This window comes from Bos grunniens, chromosome 27 (assembly GCF_055505025.1).
Source record: "Bos grunniens cultivar Pamir isolate PY7600 chromosome 27, Bosgru_T2T1.0, whole genome shotgun sequence".
Taxonomy (NCBI): domain Eukaryota; kingdom Metazoa; phylum Chordata; class Mammalia; order Artiodactyla; family Bovidae; genus Bos; species Bos grunniens.
The window spans coordinates 9,043,822-9,067,000 of record NC_141191.1 but is presented as its reverse complement, the minus strand read 5'-3'; the positions used below and the strand labels follow the sequence as shown (position 1 = coordinate 9,067,000).

At 39.0% G+C, this 23,179-nt stretch overlaps 1 protein-coding gene across 9 annotated transcripts in view; it reads left to right on the top strand.

Annotated features, from left to right (window-relative positions):
* The window catches only part of GPM6A (glycoprotein M6A), a 256,966-nt gene that overhangs the window by 199,301 nt on the left and 34,486 nt on the right, over positions 1–23,179 (top strand). For all 9 annotated transcript variants that reach the window (XM_086380976.1, XM_086380977.1, XM_086380982.1 and 6 more), the window contains one exon: positions 16,164–16,356. In XM_086380976.1, coding sequence (XP_086237102.1) covers positions 16,164–16,356 — 193 coding nt within the window. The remainder of the gene's footprint in view (positions 1–16,163; positions 16,357–23,179) is intronic.

Genomic DNA, 23,179 nt, shown 5'->3' with positions numbered 1-23,179 from the left:
TTAAAATGATAATAGGATTTTTTAAAAAAATATACATTATTCTTACCAGTAGAGAGAAATCTTTACATGTTATACATTATCCATAATTTAATTACGTAAATTATCACATGGGGTTTTGTCACATTTAAGAGCTCAAAGGAAATAGTAAAAATTACCAGACCATTGGAATATGTTAGTCACTGTCACTTATTAAACAATTTTAAATATCTTTCACTCCAATTCCTTTCATTCACTTCCAAGTTCAGTCTTAACATGAGCATTGACAGATGATGTTGGATAAAAATAATCCTTTCAGTTATCTAAATTTGATCCCATATACCTGTCAAAACTGCAGTAAGTGTCAGTGGTATTTATCAAAAATACATAACATTGTTCTCCGTGTTTTAAGGCCAAACAATGTATTTGTTTAATAAGCAGAGTCTTTAAGGATTATCTACCTTAGATTTTCCAATGATTAGAGAAAAACCTCAAGCTAGTGAGCTCGTACAGCACCTTTAAGGGCAATAAAGCCAGTTCTGTATCCCCACACAACCCACCAAGTGAGTTTTTAAAAATTAGATTTTGCTTTATTAAAAACAGAAGAAAAAATCAAACACTAGATAAGTTTGAGAACTGCTACTTACTGAGAAAAAGCAGAAATATCACCTTTCTACTGCTGCTTTCTTCAGGGTTCTTTCTTTCCATTATATCTCAGCAGTGAACAGTCCTGGCCATAGACAGAAATGACTGTTGTCCTTTACATTGTGAAATATGCTTCTAAGGTTTCCTTGAATTAAACTGCATCTTCTGATTCTATTGCTATGACTCTAATTTTTTTCCAATATAATTTGAATGGACAACATGTTGAAATTGATGTTGATTTATCCTTCCAGTATATAGGCAACCAAAACAAGAAAAAAACACACCACCAAATAGAAATAGAAGATAAGTCCTAGGAGTTTTCCATGCTTGCTGTGTGCATGAACCAAGCTTTATGAAATCCTGGATGTGTAAAGATATATAAATCTTAGTCCCTGATATCGGAAGTTGTCAACTCACTGCAAACCACGACACAGGAGTGCTATACCAAAGTGTAAAGTATACACTAGAGATTATAAAAATCTAATGTTTTGTGTAATATATCTGCCTTTCCAGTTCTCCATGAGCATTCTTCTATTACTTTGGCAGCAATTCTTACTTTAACTTCACAGCCACTTGAGATGACTGGCAGGAACTGAAAATGAGCTTTGTCTGTATTCATAAAATTGTGGGGATTACTGACATGAAATAAAAAGATTTGTGTGAAGTGCAGGTTTTCATACATAGGCTGAGCTCTCTTAAAGATGCGCCCTGTGGTGAGCAGAATACAAAAGCACCTAAAAGGCCGATTCCCTTATAACATGTTCAAGGCTACTTTGTAGTCATCTGTCTCTAAACCTTTATTTTTCAACCGCCAGTATCCAGGAGTCATTTGGGTTATAATCAAAAGAAGCAGAGGACATGAAATACGTATGGCATGGGACAAATTAGCCGGGGATGAAAATTGCTGTAATTAAAAAACAGTGCATGTATATTTTGTGATCACAAAGCTCATTCAGCTTGTAATAGAAGCAACAAAATGGAGGGCTTCTGCTTGGCTCAGATAAAATCAACATTTTTTCTGCAACATTTAAAAAGATTTACTAGAGACTTTGAACTAGTACTTCCCTGGTCTTTAGAGAGCAGAGCAGAGAACCATAGCTCCTCTGATGAGAGAAGAAGCCAGAGAGAGAAAGAAAATAAGAATATTATTCTGTTGATTTTAAAAATACATTTTAGCTTTTTAAAGTTTCTGGTACTTGAGAAAAGATAGCACTTGCAGAAGTGACCTTTCTACTTTGCAATGCTGCCATTTTGCCTCTTTCCAAAGAGACATTAGATAATTTAGATACTCAATAGTGCTTCAACTGTGGAAGCAGAGTTTTCCTTCTTACAAATTATGACAGGTTGTTTGTGACTGAAAAAAATGACTTGTTGTGAAACTAATTGGAAAAAATATACTCATTTTAAAAACTCTGCTAATGTTCATGGTAAAACATCTTACTATGATTATCAGGAGGTGGTTTGCTTTGTTCTCTAGTCCACATATATTTTGAAGTAACATTGTGATGTAAGAAATTGTACTTGAAAATAGTATCATTTTGATGGTTCAGATGATGACTTTATATTTTGCCTCATACCAAATTTTTGTATATTTTAGTAACTATGAAATGTGTGTGCTTAGTCTCTCAGTTGTGTCCAATTCTGTGACCCCATGGACTGCAGCCCACCAGGCTCCTCTGTCCATGGGCTTCTCCAGGCAAGAATACTGGAGTGGGTTGCCATTCCCTTCTCCAGGGGATCTTCCCAACCCAGAGATTGAACCAGGGTCTCCTGCATTGCAGGTGGATTCTTTACCAGCTGAGCCACCAGGGAACTATGAAACAGAAAATGTGGATACCTGCCTTTCTGGAAAAAAAAAAAATTAAATTTAGAATAAATGTGTAAATTTTAAAATATCAGATTACATTAAAAACCCTATAATTATGTTTAGAGAAATATGGCTGTCTCTGCAAATGTCTCAGTGAATTTCTACAAACTAAATTGAATAAATAAACTTTCTATAAGTAATTCACAGTGTTTAAAAAGAGAATTTGTATTTTTTAACCTTTATAATATTTCTTCCACAACTTTAATTTATAATTTGAAATTATTACCATTAGCTTTTCAAGATATGTTTTTATTTTCAAGAATATCTTCGAATTCCACAATTATTTGTTAAATATACTCCAGTTCTATAGAAAATATGTGTTTGGTCATGCACATGGACTATGTTAGTAAATGATCCCATTTTGCCTTTTCTCACTGGAGTTTCAAATAAAACTGTGATCAATATTCTTAAAAAATTGTCATATAGTTCATACATGGAGCAATATTTTTTTATTTTTTTGACCAAAATAACTTTTAAACTGTAAATGTCATTTTTAAGATTAATTTTTAAAGTTCCCTTATTTGTTATTTTTAAAGTTACAATATGATATTAGGATATTAGGATACTTGATCTGGAATCCAGACTACTGTATGTAATTCGTATAATTTTACCAAGTCTTATATACTGTTTAAAATTTAAAAATAATCTCCCAATATCATATTGCTTCATTATATAACACATGTTTATTTCACAACACAGAATACCTTGTTACACTGAAAATTCTGGACCATTCTAGCAGCTGCTTTGTGCTGTACAGGAGACATTAGAAAAAATTTTTTATAATCCCTGGTTCACCATATTAGCCAAGTGCAAGTGGAGAAACCAGTTCAGTCAAGCAATCAGTCCCCATTCCTCTTTTAGCTGCAGTAGAGCGATCCCAAGTGAAAACTGCCCATCAGAGTCCAGTAAACCTATGCAATTATGAGAAATTGTAATATATTTTTGTTCTAAGATGATACATCTTTGGGATGGCAGCTGTGGATAAACCCCAGAACTAATGGCATTTCGAACATAGGTCTGAACATTGTGAGGACACAGCCACACTGAAATTTATGTTTACTGGTTCACTCATTACAGGGGGCGGAGAAGGCACTGGCACCCCACTCCAGCATTCTTGCCTGGAAAATCCCATGGACGGAGGAGCCTGGTGGGCTGCAGTCCATGGGGTCACTAGGAGTTGGACACGACTGAGTGACTTCACTATCACTTTTCACTTTCATGCATTGGAGAAGGAAATGGCAACCCACTCCAGTGTTCTTGCCTGGAGAATCCCAGGGACGGGGGAACCTGGTGGGCTGCCATCTATGGGGTCACACAGAGTCAGACACGACTGAAGTAACTTAGCAGCAGCAGCATTATAGGGGGAGATAAGGGTTTTAACTGGATCTCTGAACATCATTTAATCAAGCACAATGTGTTCTGCAAAGACCTCACAGGTGTCTGGAACTCAGACCAGTTTGGGGGCTCAGCTTTTTCCTTCCAGGAATTGCTCTGGTTGGATCTCAGAAACATGTCTCCACCTGACTGTTCTCTCACCCTTGAGGTTTGTTTATCACTGCCAGAAGAGTATGCCTCCAATCATTATCTAAACAATTAATTTTTTGCCTTAGGGAAATGAGTTTAATTAATCAAAACATTCTTGCTAAGTCATGTTGACCAGTACAGATTGTTCTGTAATTAATGATATTTTTTTTACACTCTGGAATTGCAAATAGTATTATAAATGTGTCCATAATAAAAACATGTTTAAAAGGAAAATCTCGTCATTCTTCTGGAAAATTCACTATACACAGCCTTTCACAAACTTTTTTCAATACCAGCCCTCAATAATCATTTGAGAAATGAATAATTATACCCTCTTCACAGGATTACTATGAAGATGACACTCACCCAGCAGTACACTAAAAGTCTTGGCACTATTTATGAACCTTTGGAATTGTTCAAAAAATTATTTTTGATGTCATTTAGTTATAGACTGCATGTTTTGTTTAATGATTTGTTCAAAATTCCTAGAGTAAATCCTTCTTAATCCTTGTATTACATGTGTATCTGGTTCGGCAACTCATTTTAGTGTATGTGAGATATTTAATATGATTTTATAGAATACTTCATGGTTTCTGTGTGCTCTTACATCTGTACATCAGAGTCAGCTGAAGTACTTGATAAAAACAGCTATGTTTTCAATGGAGGGGATCCTAGGATCTCTGTTTTTGAGAAAATCCCTAGTGATTTTGGTACCTAGCCAAAAACTTAGCAGAGTATAAAGAATATTTCCAAACTCTGCCTATTCTCTTCCTTTTCTAAGATTTTTCTTTTTAAAGTTAGGAACTAATCTAATCACAGTATTATAGCAATGAGTGAAGTATTTAACATTAAAACCTGTTGTGTGCATTTGTATTCTTTATAATGCCACTTTACCCTGAATTATTCAAATATTTATCTCAACTCTGTAATGATTTTAGGCCAGGGTTATATTCAAGTAAAGTGTTAATAACATTTCAATAATATTGGGGGATTATCTGAGGTGTATTCTAGCATGCTTTAAAACTTTACATGGTCATGTCATTAACCAAAGGTCCAGTGTTGGAAATTCTGTTTGCTGTAAAGTTTACAGCATAAAAAATTCTTCACAAGCACAATTCTGAACTCTCATCTTACTGCTCATCTTTCTAGTATGCTATTCTTTACATCAAGGACATTTTCCCACTGTCCTTCAAGTGACTTTGAACTCCACGGTCACTGCCACTCTTTCTGGTGGTTGATGAATATGGTGATTCTGGCTGCTCAGGTTGGACGCTCAAGACGTCACAACGATCCTAAATATTCAGGTAGAATATTTTTAGAAAACTTTGTAGAAAGGTGCTAGAAATTTCAAATTTTATTTCCTAGTAGTATGTGGGCTTATTCTCGCTACTGGTAGGTAGAGATCATATTCCTTGTCACTCTTGTAGACTCCCTTATATGGGCTTTGCTCATAGCTCAGTTGGTAGAGAATCCACCTGCAATGCAGGAGGCCCTGGTTCGATTCCTGGGTCAGGAAGATCCCCTGGAGCAGGAATAGGCTACCCACTCCAGTGTTCTGGCCTGGAGAATCCCATGGACTCTACAGTCAGTCCATGGGGGTTGCAAAGAGTTGGACACGACTGAGTGACTTTCACTCTTGTAGACTCAGTACATAGAACTAGTAGGTGCTTAAAAAAAATTCACTATATATTGGTAGAGTGATTCAGTAACTGTGCTGCCAGCAAAGCATGGAAAAAAATCAATGAGCATGTGAAATAAACCTAGGACAGTCAAGTCTGACTTAATGGTGGCTATACTGTTCGGGTTTCCCTGGTGGCTCAGAGATTAAAACGTCTGCCTGCAATGCGGGAGACCTGGGTTCAATCCCTGGGTCAGGAAGATCCCCTGGAGAAGGAAATGGCAACCCACTCCAGTATTCTTGCCTGGAGAATCCCATGGACAGAGGAGCCTGGTAGGCTACAGTCCACGGGGTCGCAAAGAGTCGGACATGACTGAGTGACTTCACTTTCTTTTTCTTTCACATACTGTTTTTACCCACGGGACAAGGAATTGTGTAATAGGATAAGAGGAAGCGAGGCTGGCTTCCTGTCACTAAAATTTTCACAAACACTTAAGGATCCTAAGGCCAAATGGAATTGTTAAAAGTCTTCAGAAACGGTCTTCTGAAAAGTCATCTGCTTTCACATTAGTGGATAACTTCCCATTTCTCTTGTCTGATAATGGTGTTGTCTAAGACACTTGTTGTCTGTGACCCCAGCTGTTGTAAATGGAAGAGGCACACAGCCAACCCCAGGATGCTTGTCTCCTTGGTATCATGAGGCTGTGGGTAAGGGCTACAGAAGCCCAGGAGGAAAACTTCTTCTCATCTGGAGACATGTGTTCTTCGATTCTAAGAGACTGTTTTGTAGTATTTGATAATTTGCTAATCTTCGTTTTCTCAGCTCTTCTTGATGGACCTCATTACATTTGAATATCAAAATTGGACTTCCTTATCTGATCTTCTAAGTTGCTTATCTTCTATCTCCAGTTTCCATCTTCACCTTTTTGTTCTTTGAGATAGATTTCCTTTTCTTTGTCTTTTAGCTCATCCATTAAAATTTAAACTTCTGCTATCATATTTTTAAATAAGAACTTTTAGCTTTCTTTGCAGTTACCTATTTTTAGCATCCACTCTTATTTCAAGAATGTGCTGTGCTTAGTCACTCAGTTGTGTCCGACTCTTTGTGACCCATGGACTGTAGCCCACCAGGGTCCTCTGTCCATGGGGATTCTACAGCTTGCCATGCCCTCCTCCAGGGGATCTTCCCAATCCAAGGATTGAACCCAGGTCTCCCGCATTGCACATGGATTTTTACCATCTGAGCCACCAGGGAAGCCCATGTACAATGTATTTAATTATATCCTAGGAGAACATAGGAATATGTGAATGTATGTGTGTGTGTGTTTGTGTGTGTGTGCACACACCCATTTAAACTTTCACCAGCTGCCTGCTTTGTCTTTCATTTCTCTGAGCTCTTTTTGTGTTTATTTTTTAATTTATTTTTTATTATTATTTTATTTTTGTTTACTTCTTTCAAGTTGGAGGTGTTCCTCAAATATCTACAGATCTTTTGTTGTCCCTTTGTAATGAAGGAAGTTGGTAAAGTTGTAATGAAGGGAGTTGGTGATGGACAGGGAGTACTGGCGTGCTGCAGTCCATGGGGTTAGACACGACTGAGTGACTGAACTGAACTTAATGAAGAAGCATTCATTTATAATTATTCAAATATTTACCTTAACCCTGTACTTTGTTTGGCCAGGAATATATTTAAATAAAGTGTTAACATTTCAATAATATTGGATGATTATTTGAGCTTTATTCTAGGGCACTTTAAAACTTTAGTTGATCATGTCATTAATCAAAGGGTTAATGTTAGAAATTCTGTTTACTATAATCTTACAGTATAAAACTTCTTCACAATCACAATTTTGAACTCTCATCTTATCCCCCTAAATGTTTATATTAGAAAAGATAAAAGACTGAAGATTAATAGCTCAGCATCCATTGGCTCAGCGGGTAAAGAATCTGTCTGCAAGGCAGGATATGTAAGAGACTCAGGTTTGATCCCTGGATCGGGAAGATCCCCTGGAGAAGGAAATGGCTACCCACTCTGGTATTCTTGCCTGAAAAAATCCTGTGGACAGAGGAGCCTGGTGGGCTACAGTCTCAGGTCACAGAGTCCGACACAACTGAGCAACTCAGCACACACACATCCCTCTCTGCTGCTGCTGCTGCCAAGTTGCTTCAGTCATGTCTGACTCCGTGCGACCCCATAGACGGCAGCCCATCAGGCTCCCCCGTCCCTGGGATTCTCCAGGCAAGAACACTGGAGTGGGTTGCCATTTTCTTCTCCAATGCACTAGGCATGATGAAATGTGTAGGAACACACTATAAAAAGATAGAAAGTAAAAACAGAAGGGAAAACTTAAGAACAGAATCTAAGGAAACAAAGTAATCATGCAAAATGGGTTATTTGAAAAGAATGTGTGTGTGTGTGTGTGTGTGTTAGTCGCTCAGTCGTGTCCAACTCTTTGCGACCCCATGGACCGTAGCCTGCCAGGCTCCTCTGTCCATGGGATTAAATCTTCCAGGTAAGAATACTGGAGTGGGTTGCCATTTCCTTCTCCAAGGGACCTTCCCGACCCAGAGATCGAACCCGAGTCTCTCACATTGCAGGCAGATTCTTTACCATCTGAGCTACCAGGGAAGCCCAATAGTAGTATTTAAAAGCCATTGACATTACTGATTACATCAGCGATTAGGGCTGTTGGCTGAATATTCATGGAGCCCTGTCCTGGGCACACGCGGTAGAATCGCGTTGTTTGTTCTGTGTGGCCGAGGGGGAGGCTTGTGACTTTCTAGCCACTGGACCGCGAGTAGAAATAGCAGAGTGAGAGGAAGGTGTGCATGAAGGACTGAAGGCCGGAAGGAAGAAGAGGAGGAGGGAGGGAACTGAAATCATCAGGGGAAACAAAAGGAGGTACGTGCAGATGACGAATCGGTTAAAAATACTATGCAAGTTACATAAAACTTCATCGAAAGTTTGAAAACTTACACTAAGTTTGCACACGCCTACCACATTGAGTCCAGCAAACAAACTTAAAAAGCAAAAGAAAGCTTGATTAGTTCTGTAAAGAATTAGATCAGTAGTTAACCTTCTTCCATGAAGTATGCGAGTGGCCTGGATGGTGTTACTGGCTGGTTCTACCAAATATTTATTATGCAGCTAAACCTAATGCAAACTACCTCAGGGTGTAGAAAAAAGATCACCTTACGAGGCTGGTATGAACTTGATTACAAAACAGGAAAGCACAAATTAGATGTCAGTCCCATTCATGAACATGAGCATCCCTGTTCTCACCCAGGACATCAGTCATCGCATCATCTCCCCTTATGTTCTTTTGTTTCAGCTTCCATCTCTTTTACCACTGACTTCTTAGACACTCTTCGAATCCTCAGGCACCATCCTCAGGACGTTCACATGTGCCTTTCCTCTCTTTGAAGCCCTCTGCTCCTGAGACTCTCTTGCCTGGCCCCTTTACCTCCTCCCATCCTTAAAAATTTGTCATCTCAGTTATTCCTTCCCTGAATTATTCCAATATTCCCTACCTGTCTTCCATACTTTGCTTTTCCTTGCACTTTTCACATTCTTACACATATTACTTCTGCATCTCATTTGTCTGTCTTCCACCTCTAGAACTAGAGCAGAATTTTTTTTTTTTTTTACTTACTTCCACAGCACCAGCAATTCGCGAAGTGCCTGGCACCTGGTGAGGGCCTGACAGCTATTTGTGGAATGAACTGATACATACAAAAGCATTGAACAAAATGTTAGCATGAGAAATTCAGAAACATATTAAAAAATACAGTATGACTCAGTTGGGTTTTTCTCAGGGATGCAAGTTTAATTTAAAATTGAAAAAAATATTGAAATGGCAGATAAAAAGAAAAACATAAAATTATTTCGACAGATGGGGAAAAGCCAGTTATGGAATTCAAAACTGAAGATACCATCTTAATCAGTCAACCAATAGCATACATAATGCTTGATGGTCAAACAAGAGAGTAGAGTCAAGAGAAAGGTCAGTAGTAGAAAGGCACAAATAATGAAAGCTCAAAAATTTCACAGATGGAATAATTATCAACACAAAATAATTCACAGAACTAAAATAATTCAGAGGATCAAAAACTGGATTTGCAAAATTTCTAGACACGCAATCATTATAAAAATACCCATCTGAACCCCAATAAGGTAAATTGTGGCATCAGATAAACTGTTTCTAAAATGGCATGATGCACATGAGGAAGTGGAGCAAGTTGAGGGAATTTTCTCCTCAACAAACCAAGATAAGCTCCAAGGCTGGGGCACAGACCAGTAGACAATAGACCAATGGTTGAACAGAATTAGACTGCCCGCAAAGAGACTCAGACCTCTGTGGCTACTTGGTAATGACAAAGGTGTTATGGTAGGTTGCAAGATAAAGAATCAACTCTTTGGTAAATGATGCTGGAAAAACATTACCAGTGAGTATATTGTCAGTCTCTTGGCAGCCTCACACATCAGTCTCCCTTCCAGGGCCCTCTGTTTTGTTGCTCTCTCTTCTCAGCTGTCTGTCTCTCTTGCTCTCTTTCTTGTTAATTTAGACTTTTCTCCCTTTATTTTGGTGCACTCTCTGGAGTGAGAAAAGGCTTGTGTTTACTTCACAATGTTTGAATGAAAGAAAATTAAGCAGCATATATCTTACTTTTAAAAAATAGACCATTTTTATAGACTAATATATAGCTTTTATCTTCTTTGAAATTTTGATACAGTTGCTAATATTTCAGAATGTATTGAAAAGAAAGTCCAGTAATTTCTTTTTCTATGTGACAGTAAGAACATAGCATTAATTCATTATGAAAAAAAAAAACAAAACAGGAACTAGATATGAGAAATGCTTGTTTGTGTGTACAGGTATGTCTACAGCATGTAAATTCTGGGTTCAGGATTTCAACCATCAGCTCTGTTTGAGAATCAGTGGCCCTACTTTCATCATACCTAATATTGAAAATGTTTCCCGGGGAAAGTCATTTTATTGTTTTTAATAGAGTTTTCTCAAGAAAAGGTATTTTCCCCAGTACCAGCCCTCCGTGTACTATGCTTTCACGGATACCATTTAATGGAGTGCTTTCTCATTGGAGGCACAGTAAGAAATATGGCGATGGTGGCAGCAGAATCCTCAGCCTCAGAAGATGATTGTTGGGAGCATCTCCTGGGCCCTGGAGCACAGTTGCCATGGTAACTCTGCTGCTATGCCAAGGCCGCATCTCTTAGTGGGAGGAAAGAAGCTCCCCTGCCAGCAGCTACGTGGGATTCTGGCAGCTGGAGAGAACGCCGAAATGGCGCACTGCTTCCCCAGATGGGAGTTCTGAAAGCCTTCTTTAAAAGCCAATAGGCAACTCAGGCCTCGCAGAAGAGTGGGGCGATCAGAATCCAGCCCATTACGAGTGCAAAATGTGCATTAAAAGTTTCTTACTTTGAGTAAAAGTTTTGGGAGGATCAGGACTGAAAATGGGGCTTCCCTAGTAGCTCAGTTGGTAAAGAATTTGCCTGCAGTGTGGAAGACCTGGGTTCAATCCCTGGGTAGGGAAGATTCCCCTGGAGAAGGGAAAGGCTGCCCACTCCAGTATTCTGGCCTAGAGAATTCCATGGACTGTATAGTCTATGGGGTTGCAGAGTCGGACATTACTGAGTGACTCTCACTTCACAGGACAGAAGTGGAAAGATTATAACCTGATCTGACAGTAAAGGAGGTTTAGAGGAATTGGTACTTATCCATAAGGGTACCGTCAGTCTGAGGGATTTAAGTGACAGCGTTTAAATAGAAAGTTAAAGAAATATTTCTGTTTAATTTGGAGATTTTAAGCTTGTCTGGAAATGCCTGTTAACTCAGGCTTGTCCATTTGGGTTTACTCAGTATTGAAATTTCTCTCATGTTTTTCTAAATTTAAAAGGCAGTTTTCAATGAAAGCTATACTTAATGTTTGGGCTTCCCTGGTGGTTCAGATGGTAAAGAATCTGCCTGCAGTGCTGGAGACCTGGATTCTGATCCCTGGATGGGGAGGATCCCCTGGAGAAGGGAATGGCTACCCACTCCAGTGTTCTTGCCTAGAGAATTCCATGGACAGAGGAGCCTGGCGGGCTATAGTCCATGGGGTCACAAAGAGTCAGACGTGACTGAGTGACTCACACTTTCACTTAATCCTTAATACTACACAGACCATGGCACAAAGAGCATCTCCCCTCCCACCATATGTATAGAGTCTAGGCAACCAGGCTTGGTTGCTTGTAGGCTAGAATTGGTCGAACTAACACACAACAGACAAAACATGAAATAAGCAGAAACTGACCAGAATTAGTAACAAAATTAATCAGAAATTCTTTTTTTGCCACTTTATTTATTTTTTAATTGAAGGATAATTGCTTTATAGAATTTTGTGGTTTTCTGTCAGACATCAACAAGAATCAGCCATGGGTTCACCCATGTCCCCTTCCTCCTGAACCCCTTCCAGTCTCCCTCCCCATTCCACCCCTCTAGATTATTACAGACCCCCTATGTGAGTTCCCTGAGTCATATAGCAAATTCCCATTGCCCGTCTATTTTGCATATGGTATTGCGAGTGTCCATGTTACTCATGGCAATCTGGTGACCACCAGTGGGCTTACCACTCCCTTTGGTCTGGAGACAGTCACAGTATATCTTTATTCTGTTAGAAGCTTGAGGGGTGGGATCAGCAAAGGTAACTCCTATCCATGAATTTGGTGTTTGGACCCTTTCCTGTATATTTGACTCCCGTTCCTAAGGGTTTCGTGGATTCTTTCATTGGACACCTCAGTGTCTGCAGTAGACATGCCATACATTTAGACCCTTCAAGAAAAATAGGGAGAGAAACTACAAAGGACGAGGATTTGAGATCATGGGGCTCTTGGGGACACTTGCCAAAATTAAGAGTAGTTCTTCTTTGGGTCGGTACCAATTTTAGGTTTTTTCTTTATTTTTAAACAGTCCAAAGATTTATTTATTTATTTTTGCTACCCTGTTAATCTCTGCTCAAAACTGTGTTCAGTGACATTCAGATACTCCACACACTGGTCTCACCCATCTGCCAGTGAAATTTCTTCCTATCACATGAGGTGGCAAGATGTCCTAACCTTTCCTACCTAACCACACTGTGTGTGTGTGTGCGTGCATGCACGTGTGTGCTGTGTGTATCATGCGTGTCGGGGGAGGAATGTTCAGGAAATAATTTGGCCTGTGCTAGCAAGAGCTGTGGAAGTGGGAAGGTGTTCAAACTCATTTTCTTAACTTCTCTTGGGACAGATAAGATGATCCATAATTCTCTTAAGGAGGCTAGTTCAATGAACAATAAAACAGCAGACTAACCCACCCTCTGAATGTAAAGTTACCTCACACAGAAACTTTGCAATCACTGCATGGTTCATATGTAGCTTATAAATATATACACATTATAGATAAGACACACACAGATCTTCCCATGAATTAAGTACAGCACATAACAATCCATTGTCCAATATTATTTGTTATTAGTTTCTTGATTCATCATAAGTTCATTCATAAGTTCATAAGTTCATCATCTTATTGATGAAAAGTCAATACATGGAGAGAGTTTGAGGCATTTCAGCATTACAGAAGGAAATTTGATCCACAATTTCCAAAAGACGATAGGTAGCAGGAAATTTTTGAAATAGGATATGTGTGGGGAAGCAGTGGGGAACAGAGGTGAAACTGATACACAGAGTTCCTCTTTGCTTGTTGCACATCTGACCTGAACTTCCCTTTCTCAGCAGTGGCTGAGAAACAGCATCTCATCAGTATTTCTTGTGGCAACACATATATACTTAGGCATTTCTAGTTAATTCCTTAGAAGAACATATCTGAGTTGACTAGAGAGTTCTGATACTTACTTTGAATATCAGCAACCAAGGTTAAGTGATGTTTCAGACTAGTTTAAAACCATCTTTGGAAAATGGAAGACTAAAATGATGAAACTTCAAAAAGCAAAAGTAATTACTGTGGTCAAACGATTTTTGGAAACCATAATGCAACACAGTAATAACTAATATTTATAATACTTACCGTCACATCCAGTAATGACAGATGTAACATCTACTGAGTAGTTACTCTATGTCATGCACTATGTTCTGTTAACTCATTCAATGCTCACAAGAACCATTTGAGTCCGTTTTATTGTCACTCTTTTACAAATGATTAATTCAGAAGAATAACCTCGCCCTGAAACACAGAGGGGTGGAGTCCATAACCCATTCCGGTCTCTCTTTTCTAAACTCAAACGGACTCTAAAGTAATGTGCCTTCCTACGTGCAGTACCTTCCTGCATTCTCTTCCACTTTTAATGAATGCTGGTCAACGTTCACTAAATTGGATTCAAACACAACTAACAGGTTTTGACTCACTGTGTAAAAGAAACAGGCCCAGGGAGTTGAAAAGAATAAATGTCATGGAAATAAAAACCAAAATGTGAAATTTGAGAGCAATACAGTCAAGATAAAATGATATGCACGTTTCAGTTCAGTTCAGTTCAGTCACTCAGTCGTGTCCAACTCTTTGCGACCCCATGAATTGCAGAACGCCAGGCATCCCTGTCCATCACCAACTCCCGGAGTTTACTCAAACTCACATCCATCGAGTCAGTGATGCCATCCAGCCATCTCATACTCTGTCATCCCCTTCTCCTCCTGTCCCCAATCCCTCCCAGCATCAGGGTCTTTTCCAATAAGTCAACTCTTCACATGAGGTGGCCAAAGTACTGGAGTTTCAGCTTTAGCGTCAGTCCTTCCAATGAACACCCAGGACTGATCTCCTTTAGGATGGACTGGTTGGATCTCCTTGCAGTCCAAAGGACTCTCAAGAGTCTTCTGCAACACCACAGTTCAAAAGCATCAATTCTTCAGCGCTCAGCTTTCTTCACAGTCCAATTCTCAATCCATACATTACCACTGGAAAAACCATACCTGGACTAGACGGAACTTTGTTGGCAAAGTAATGTCTCTGCTTTTGAATATGCTATCTAGGTTGGTCATAACTTTCCTTCCAAGGAGTAAGCGTCCCTTAATTTCATGGCTGCAATCACCATCTGCAGTGATTTGGGAGCCCAAGTAAATAAATTCTGACACTGTTTCCCCATCTATTTGCCATGAAGTGATGGGACCAGATGCCATGATCTTAGTTTTCTGAATGTTGAGCTTTAAGCCAACTTTTTCACTCTCCTCTTTCATTTTCATCAAAAGGCTTTTTAGTTCCTCTTCACTTTCTGCCATAAGCATGGTGTCATCTGCATATCTGAGGTTATTGATATTTCTCCTGGCAGTCTTGATTCCAGCTTGTGCTTATTCCAGCCCAGCGTTTCTCATGATGTACTCTTGCATATAAGTTAAATAAGCAGGGTGACAACAGACAGCCTTGACATACTCCTTTTCCTGTTTGGAACCAGTCTGTTGTTCCATGTCCAGTTCTAACTGTTACTTATTGACTTGCATATAAGTTTCTGAAGGGGCAGGTCAGGTGGTCTGGTATTCCCATCTCTTTCAGAATTTTCCACAGTTTATTGTGATCCACACAGTCAAAGGCTTTGGCATAGTCAAGAAAGCAGAAATAGATGTTTTTCTGGAACTCTCTTCCTTTTTCCATGAGCCAGAGGATGTTGGCAATTTGGTCTCTGGTTCCTCTGCCTTTTCTAAAACCAGCTTGAACATCTGGAAGTTCACGATTCACGTATTGCTGAAGCCTGGCTTGGAGAATTTTGAGCATTACTTTACTAGCGTGTGAGATGAGTGCAATTGTGCAGTAGCTTGAACATTCTTTGGCATTGCCTTTCTTTGGGATTGGAATGAAAAGTGACCTTTTCCATCCCTGTGGCCACTGCTGAGTTTTCCAAATTTGCTGGCATATTGAGTGCAGCACTTTCACAGCATCATCTTTCAGGATTTGAAATAGCTCTACTGGAATTCCATCACCTCCACTAGCTTTGTTCACAGTGATGCTTTCTAAGGCCCACTTGACTTCACATTCCAGGCTGTCTGGCTCTAGGTGAGTGATCACACCATCGTGATTATCTTGGTCTTGAAGATCTTTTTTGTACAGTTCTGTGTATTCTTGCCTGTATAGTGAAGATTAATTATTATAGGAAATCTGGGACTTCCCTGGCAGTTCAGTGGCTAAGACTCTGCATTCCCAACACAGGGGGTGTGAGTTCAATCCCTGGTTGGGAAACTAGGATCCCACATACAATGTGGTGCAGCAAAAAAAAAAAAAAAAGGAAATCCTATTTGGGAAGGAAGGGCTTCTGTAATTTTGGGGTAAAAGAGGAAACCCCCAGGTGAAGTAAGCCTTCTCTTGCCTGTGGAGGATGGTTGCTAGTTAAGGAACTTGATGTGTATACTTTCCAGGACACCATAGGACTGGACTTGTGTGGTTGACCTGATGTCATCTATAAATGCAATACTGCATATTCCTTTAAGTTTGAGAAAAAGTTTCATTAGATTAACATGGATTATTAATTTCTAATTTTTTTTCTGTTGGTCTTCTGCAGGGTGTTTCGAGTGCTGTATTAAATGCCTGGGCGGCATTCCCTACGCCTCTCTGATCGCCACCATCCTGCTCTACGCCGGGGTTGCCCTGTTCTGTGGCTGTGGTCATGAAGCACTTTCTGGAACTGTCAACATCCTGCAAACCTACTTTGAGATGGCCAGAACTGCTGGAGATACGCTGGACGTCTTTACCATGTAGGTCAACCTGGTATCACTTCTCATTTTGAGAGTCTGTGTGCTCAGTGCTGTGTGTTAAATGAACAGGGGTCTAGAGATAAGTGAGGCAGTATTTTACAGACGAAAAAATACTTTTAGGGAGGGTGAAAAGCATGTCCTCTTGGACATAATGATAACAAAATTTTCAGGAAAAGTTGAAATAATGCATGTTTATCTAAAATATACTGGCACTTAAGATTGGAGAGAGATTGGTCATAAAATAAGAAACATAACAAAATATATGTGTGATAATGTCCCCCCAAAACCATACACACACATAATGATTAAAAGGAGGTAGTTGTTGATTAGACACTCAGATAGGAAGGTAAATTATTTAAAAATAGTCCCTAACTCTGAAGCATCAATTTAGAACTTCGTCAATGTCACTGACAAATGGAAATGAATAAATAACAAATTTTAAAAATAATGAAAAAAGAGATAAGGAAATTATATCACTTATATTTCCCAGTGTAACTTTATTTTACAAATTCTGAAAATTCAGCGTTATCCATTAAATTGAATTTTTTAAACCTGTAGTAGACAGTTTATCGATTAACACTGAATCAGGTATATAGCATGAATTGATCCTTGAGAGTTTATGAATGATACTCATCCTTTGTGATATAATTAAACTATTTGAAAATGCTTTGGATTATTACATGTTGGTTTGCAAAGAGCCTTAAGCAAATGATTCCATAGATATATTTTAATGTGACAATACTGACATTTTCTTTTTAGTTTTATCTCAGCCTACACTGGACAAAATATGTTTTCACTGTGCATTATTTTAAGCTACCACAGATGTCTTTAAGATCTACAGATCCTCTATATTTAGGCTACATCCAAAGTGCTAACTTTTAGTTATAGAAGTTTGCAAGAAATAAGAAGCTTAATAAGTGGCACGGAATGATTGACTGCATAAATCTACTGAAAACCAGTTGCCAGCATGTTTATTTGACATTTAGACACACACCTTTATAGATCACAAACCTTGACAAAAGCTCCGCAGGGTGTACATGTGTGGGTGCAGCAGAAGAATCAGAGGTCATATGCTAACTCCGGAACTTTAACCTTGACCTCTTATATTGGGAGTGAAATGTGAAATCAATAATGCATCTTTGGCATGAGAAGAATGCCATTTAGATTGGAATAAAAGCAAGTGCTCAAGTTCTCTCTTTTCATATTTCAAATAACTAAAATCCCTTATCCTAAGCCCTGTGAAGCTAGCAAATGAATTAAAGCCTCTTCCTGTTGGCAAACAGCTCATGAAAACACAGAGGGAAGATGTGTACCAGTACCTCCTGGGTATGATTAAACCAGGAGGTACATCCAGGGTCACATAGTGGCTGAGAAGTGGTAGCGTTTTCAAAAGTCAGAGTTTTCTAAAGAACACATGGGCTCCTTAGAATGTAGTGATTTGCCTGTCAGTGAATGTGCTTAGACAAGGCTGGTAATGAACCTCCGATTCTGAGATGCTTACAATCTATGTTGTTCAGTTGCTCAGTCGTGTCCAATTCTTTGCAACCTCATAGACTGCAGCACACCAGGCTTCCCTGTCGTTTACCATTTCCCTGAGCTTGCTCAAACTCATGTCCATCAAGTCAGTGATGCCATGCAACTATCTCATCCTCTGTCCCCTTCTCCTCCTGCCTTCAATCTTTCCCATCATCTGGGTCTTTTCTAATGAGTTGGCTCTTCGCATCAAGTGGCCAAAGTGTTGGAGCTTCAGTTTCAGCATCACTCCTTCCAATGAATATTCAGGACTGATTTCCTTTAGGATTGACTGGTTGGATCTCCTTGCTGTCCAAGGGACTCTCAAGAATCTTCTCCAGCACCGCAGTTCAAAACAGTTCAATTCCTCATTGCTCAGCCTTTTTTATTGTCCAGCTCTCACATCCATATGTGACTACTGGAAAACCATAGCTTTGACTATACAGACCTTTGTACACAAAGTAATGTCTCTGCTTTTTAATATGCTGTCTAGGTTGGTCATAGCTTTTCTTCCAAGAAGCAAGCGTCTTTTAATTTCATGACTGCAGTCACCGTCCGCAGTGATTTTGGAGCTCAAGAAAATAAAGTCTATATTCACTTATTACACTACATTACAATCTATATTCACTTGCTAAACCTCAGTCTTCTTTTTTCAAGAACAGTTACTTTAGGATTAGTGCTTATTTTGCTATTTGGGCTATTGCAAATATCAAGTATGGAAATATATTTAAAACTCCTTGAATGTATTATACTTCTACCATGTACTTGTTTTCAAATATTCACATTTTTTTCAAGACAATCTTTAGTCTGGTTTGTTTTTTAATTAATTCACTTAGCAAATACTACAGGGTTATACTCTGTGCAAGTCATTGTGCTAATCTTTAGGGACACAAAGTAGTACAAGACAAATTATTTTTCCTCTTGTACTGACATAGGAAACATATATTAGCAAAGCGCCATTCACATTAGACTCAGTTCAGTTCAGTTCAGTCACTCAGTTGTTTTCGACTCTTTGAGACCCCATGGACTGCAGTACGCCAGGCCTCCCTGTCCATCACCAACTCCTGGAGTTCACTCAAACTCAGGTCCATTGAGTTGGTGATGCCATCCAGCCATCTCATCCTCTGTATCCTCTGTCGTCCCCTTCTCCTCTTGCCTTCAATCTTCCCCAGCATCAGGGTCTTTTCAAATGAGTCAGTTCTTCACATCAGGTGACCAAAGTATTGGAGTTTCAGTTTCAGCATCAGTCATTCCAGTGAATATTCAGGACTGATTTCCTTTAGGATGGAGTGGTTGAATCTCCTTGCAGTCCAAGGGTCTTTCAAGAGTCTTCTCCAACACGACAGTTCAAAAACATTAGACTCAATAGATATGAATCAGATAATGGTAGTTAGTACTTGAGCTGATTTCGAGGATGCATCAGGTTAATGAAGTAGAGAGAGTTGAGAAGCTGCAATAATTGACACCACATGGCATTGGCACAGACATACATATAAGAACTTATAACTACATACAAAATTATGTTCCTACTCACATTTTTACCAGAAATTTTTCAGATGGATTTAAAGTTAAAATTTAAGAGTAAACTAATCTGTAAAAGTACAGATTTAAATGGGACTTCCCTGGTGGCTCAGACAGGAAAGAATGTGCCTGCAATGCAGGAGATGCAAGTTTGATCCCTGGGTTGGGAAGATCCCCTGGAGAAGGGAATGGCAACCCACCCAGTATTCTTGCCTGGAGAATCCCATGGAGAAAGAAGCCTGGTGGGCTACAGTCCATGGGATCACAGAGTTGGACATGACTGAGCGACTAACACACACACACACACACACACACACAGATTTAAATATAAAGTTTTACTTCTTATGGAGCAAGAAGTATGTAAACAATGTAAGAAATTTCAAGAATATATAGATTTGAGATAATAAAAATTAAATTTTACTCATTAAAGTATTATAAAAAGTTAAAAGATGTTTAAAAACTGAGAAATATATTTACCACTTACCTAACAAGATTTCCTAATTTTAATAGAATAAATTCAAGAAAAGGATACATATTCTAGTAGAATAATTGGCAAAATATAAAAACATGTTTCTTATAGAATGCAAATGACTAATAGCTTGTAAATATATGTTTATCCATACCACTAAACCAAGAATATTAATTAAAATGATAATGCATTGCTTTTAAACTATCAGTTTATTAGAAAAGTTAAATGGTAATTCTCAGTATTGGGAAACAGAGAAACCCTCTTACTGGTTATCCATGCATTTTTAATTTGGCATGAATTTTCTGGACCCTATTTCACAATACATACCTTAAAATTTTCTAGGAATTTATCGCAGAGAAATAACCTACACTGCCCAAGGATTTATCTTAAATGATGTTTGTAATGGTGGTGCGTAGCTTCCTATTACTGCTGTAAGAAGTTACAACAAATCCAGTGAATTAGAAAAACACATTTATTATTTTTTAACATTTCTCGAGGTCAGAAGTCTGAAATGGATCTCACTGAGCTTATTGAAATGGGGTCAAATCAAGGGATTGGCAGGACTTCACTCCATCTGGCGGCTCCAGGAGAGAATCCACGTTCTCACTTGCTCCAGCTTCCAGGGGCACCTGCATCCTTGGCTCAGGGCCCCCTTCCCTCTTCAAAGCCAGCCGTGGAGCATCTTCAGATTTCTCTCTGCATCTGACCCTGATTTTCCTGCATCTCTGTTTCACTGATCACTAGGACCTTGTGATTATATAACACAGGATGACCTCTGATGAGCTAGTCCATCCAAAGCAGTGTGGAACAGAAGCAGAGATTATTCATGGTTTTCTTGTGACTGAATTGGAATGCCTCAGAGAGTAGTATCCTGGGTTTGGGACTGTGACGCTTACTTCTTAATGAAAAATGCACCCATTCCTACTTCTTAGGAATCTTTTTAGGGAACACAGTAGTTTTACTGAAATAACACATATTGAAATAAAGACAATCAGTAAGAGGTTGTCGGGGTGCACTTTTTAGGTTTTGCAAAAATGATCTCTAGTCTCTGAATCCAGGAGGATGCTTTGCCTTTCGGCGCCTATATATTCTCATGTCCCAGGTTGCTGCTTATGCTCACCTGGATCCTTCTCACAGTGAAAAAGAGGGGATCAGAAGTATCTCCAGAAAGAACTGTACAGGCATATTTACTTTGCTCATATATCTTTACCAAAATATTGGTAAAAAGTTACCAATATTTTTATGCTTAGAAAGTTTTTACAGGCAACAGTTGTTACAAGAGGGAAAAAAAAGCAATCTTGGCTACTGCAATAGGTTAAAAAACAAATGCTTCATTCTAAATACACCAACTTCCTAATCCCTAAAACCCTATAAATATTACTTTATGTGGCAAAAAAAGTGAATTTTGCCTTATATGGTGTAAATGGTTTTGAGTTAGAGATCTTGGGAAGAGAAAATTATCCTGCAGTATTCAGGTAGGCACTAAAAGTAACATATATCGTTTTGAGAGACAGGCAGAAGATGTTTTGAGAAAAACTCAGAAGTCAGTACAGAAATCAAACATCACCAACTAAATGATAAAAATCAGCATCACTGCTAATTTTGTAGCATCAGATGGACAGAGTTATCACCTACCTAGTATGTAGCCAAGAATGAATAATCTGAATCTAACTACGAGGATACATCAGACAAACCCCAGATGAAGAATAGTGTATTTAGTAAGGAAGGAGTGGGTTGTATTCTTCAGCAATGTTAATGTCCCGAAGACAAAGACAGGCTGCGGATGTGTTCTGAGCTAAAGGACGCTAGGGAGAAACACGGCAAATGAATGCAGAACTTGCCTCTGGACTGGATCCCAAGTTGCAAGGGGGAAATGCTCTGGGTCAGTCCAGCTAATAAAATTAGAATACAGATGACAGGTTTGACACAAGTACTCTATCAACATTATATTTCTTCTTAAATTTTATTTTAATTGGAGGATAATTGCTGTACAATATTCTCTTGGTTTCTGCCATGCATCAACATGAATCAGCCATAGGTATACATATGTCCCCTCCTTCTTGAGTCTCCCTCCCACCTTCCATCCCATCCCATCCCTCTAGTTTATCACAGAGCACTGGGTTTGAGCTCCCTGCTTAAAATAGCAAATTCCCACTGGCTGTCTATTTTATCAACATTATAGTTCTTAAGATCGATCATTGTACTGCAGAGAATTTCTCTCCATTCAGATAAAATTATCCCAAAAGAGAAAAACACAAGGTAAATGAGGGAAAATGTCATAAAGTAGATCAAGGGTTTATAGGATTTTTTTGTACTATTCATTTTCTGTAACTTTCTTTAAATGTGAATTCAGTTCAGTTGCTCAGTTGTGTCCCACTTTTTGCGACCCCATGAATCGCAGCACGCCAGGCCTCCCTGTCCATCACCAACTCCTGGAGTTCACTCAGACTCACGTCCATCAAGTCAGTGATGCCATCCAGCCATCTCATCCTCTGTCGTCCCCTTCTCCTCTTGCCCCCAATCCCTCCCAGCATCAGACTCTTTTCCAATGAGTCAACTCTTCGCATGAGGTGGCCAAAGTACTTGAGTTTCAGCTTTAGCATCATTCCTTCCAAAGAAATCCCAGGGCTGATCTCCTTCAGAATGGACTGGTTGGATCTCCTTGCAGTCCAGGGGACTCTCAAGAGTCTTCTCCAACACCACAGTTCAAAAGCATCAATTCTTCGGCGCTCAGCTTTCTTCACAGTCCAACTCACACCCATACATGACCACTGGAAAAACCATAGCCTTCATTCTCAAATAAAAATTAAAATATATTTTAAAATAGGTCATTTTAACCTAAGCATTGTGTGGAGAAACCCATACAAGTTTGGTTTAACTAAACTCTTCAAAGTGTTAGTGATGTCAAATGGGATCTGAATGTTGAAATCCTCAGATTGTTTCACATGTATGATGGTCTGATGCAATTCACATCATCTGCTTCATTGCCCATGACAAAGAGAATTGTGGAATAATTAGATTGTTCAGACAGTGGGAATCACTGGTCACTAAACCATCGCTCTGGTACACTGATGCAACAAGTTCATTTATGCTATGACATATTTGTTTTAATATTGTCATAGCATCCAAAGTTTCTAACTCTCCATCAGTGTAAGCGAGCTTCCTATTCACTCTTTCCCCCTTTGTATAAAGGCAATAGCATCTGTCCTTCATTTCTTGCCACCCTATCTGTTACACTCACTTTAGTTATTGAGGAGAGTAAAAATCAAGTTTGGCCAGTGAAATGAAGAGAAATTCTCTTTCAAATGCATATGAAGACCA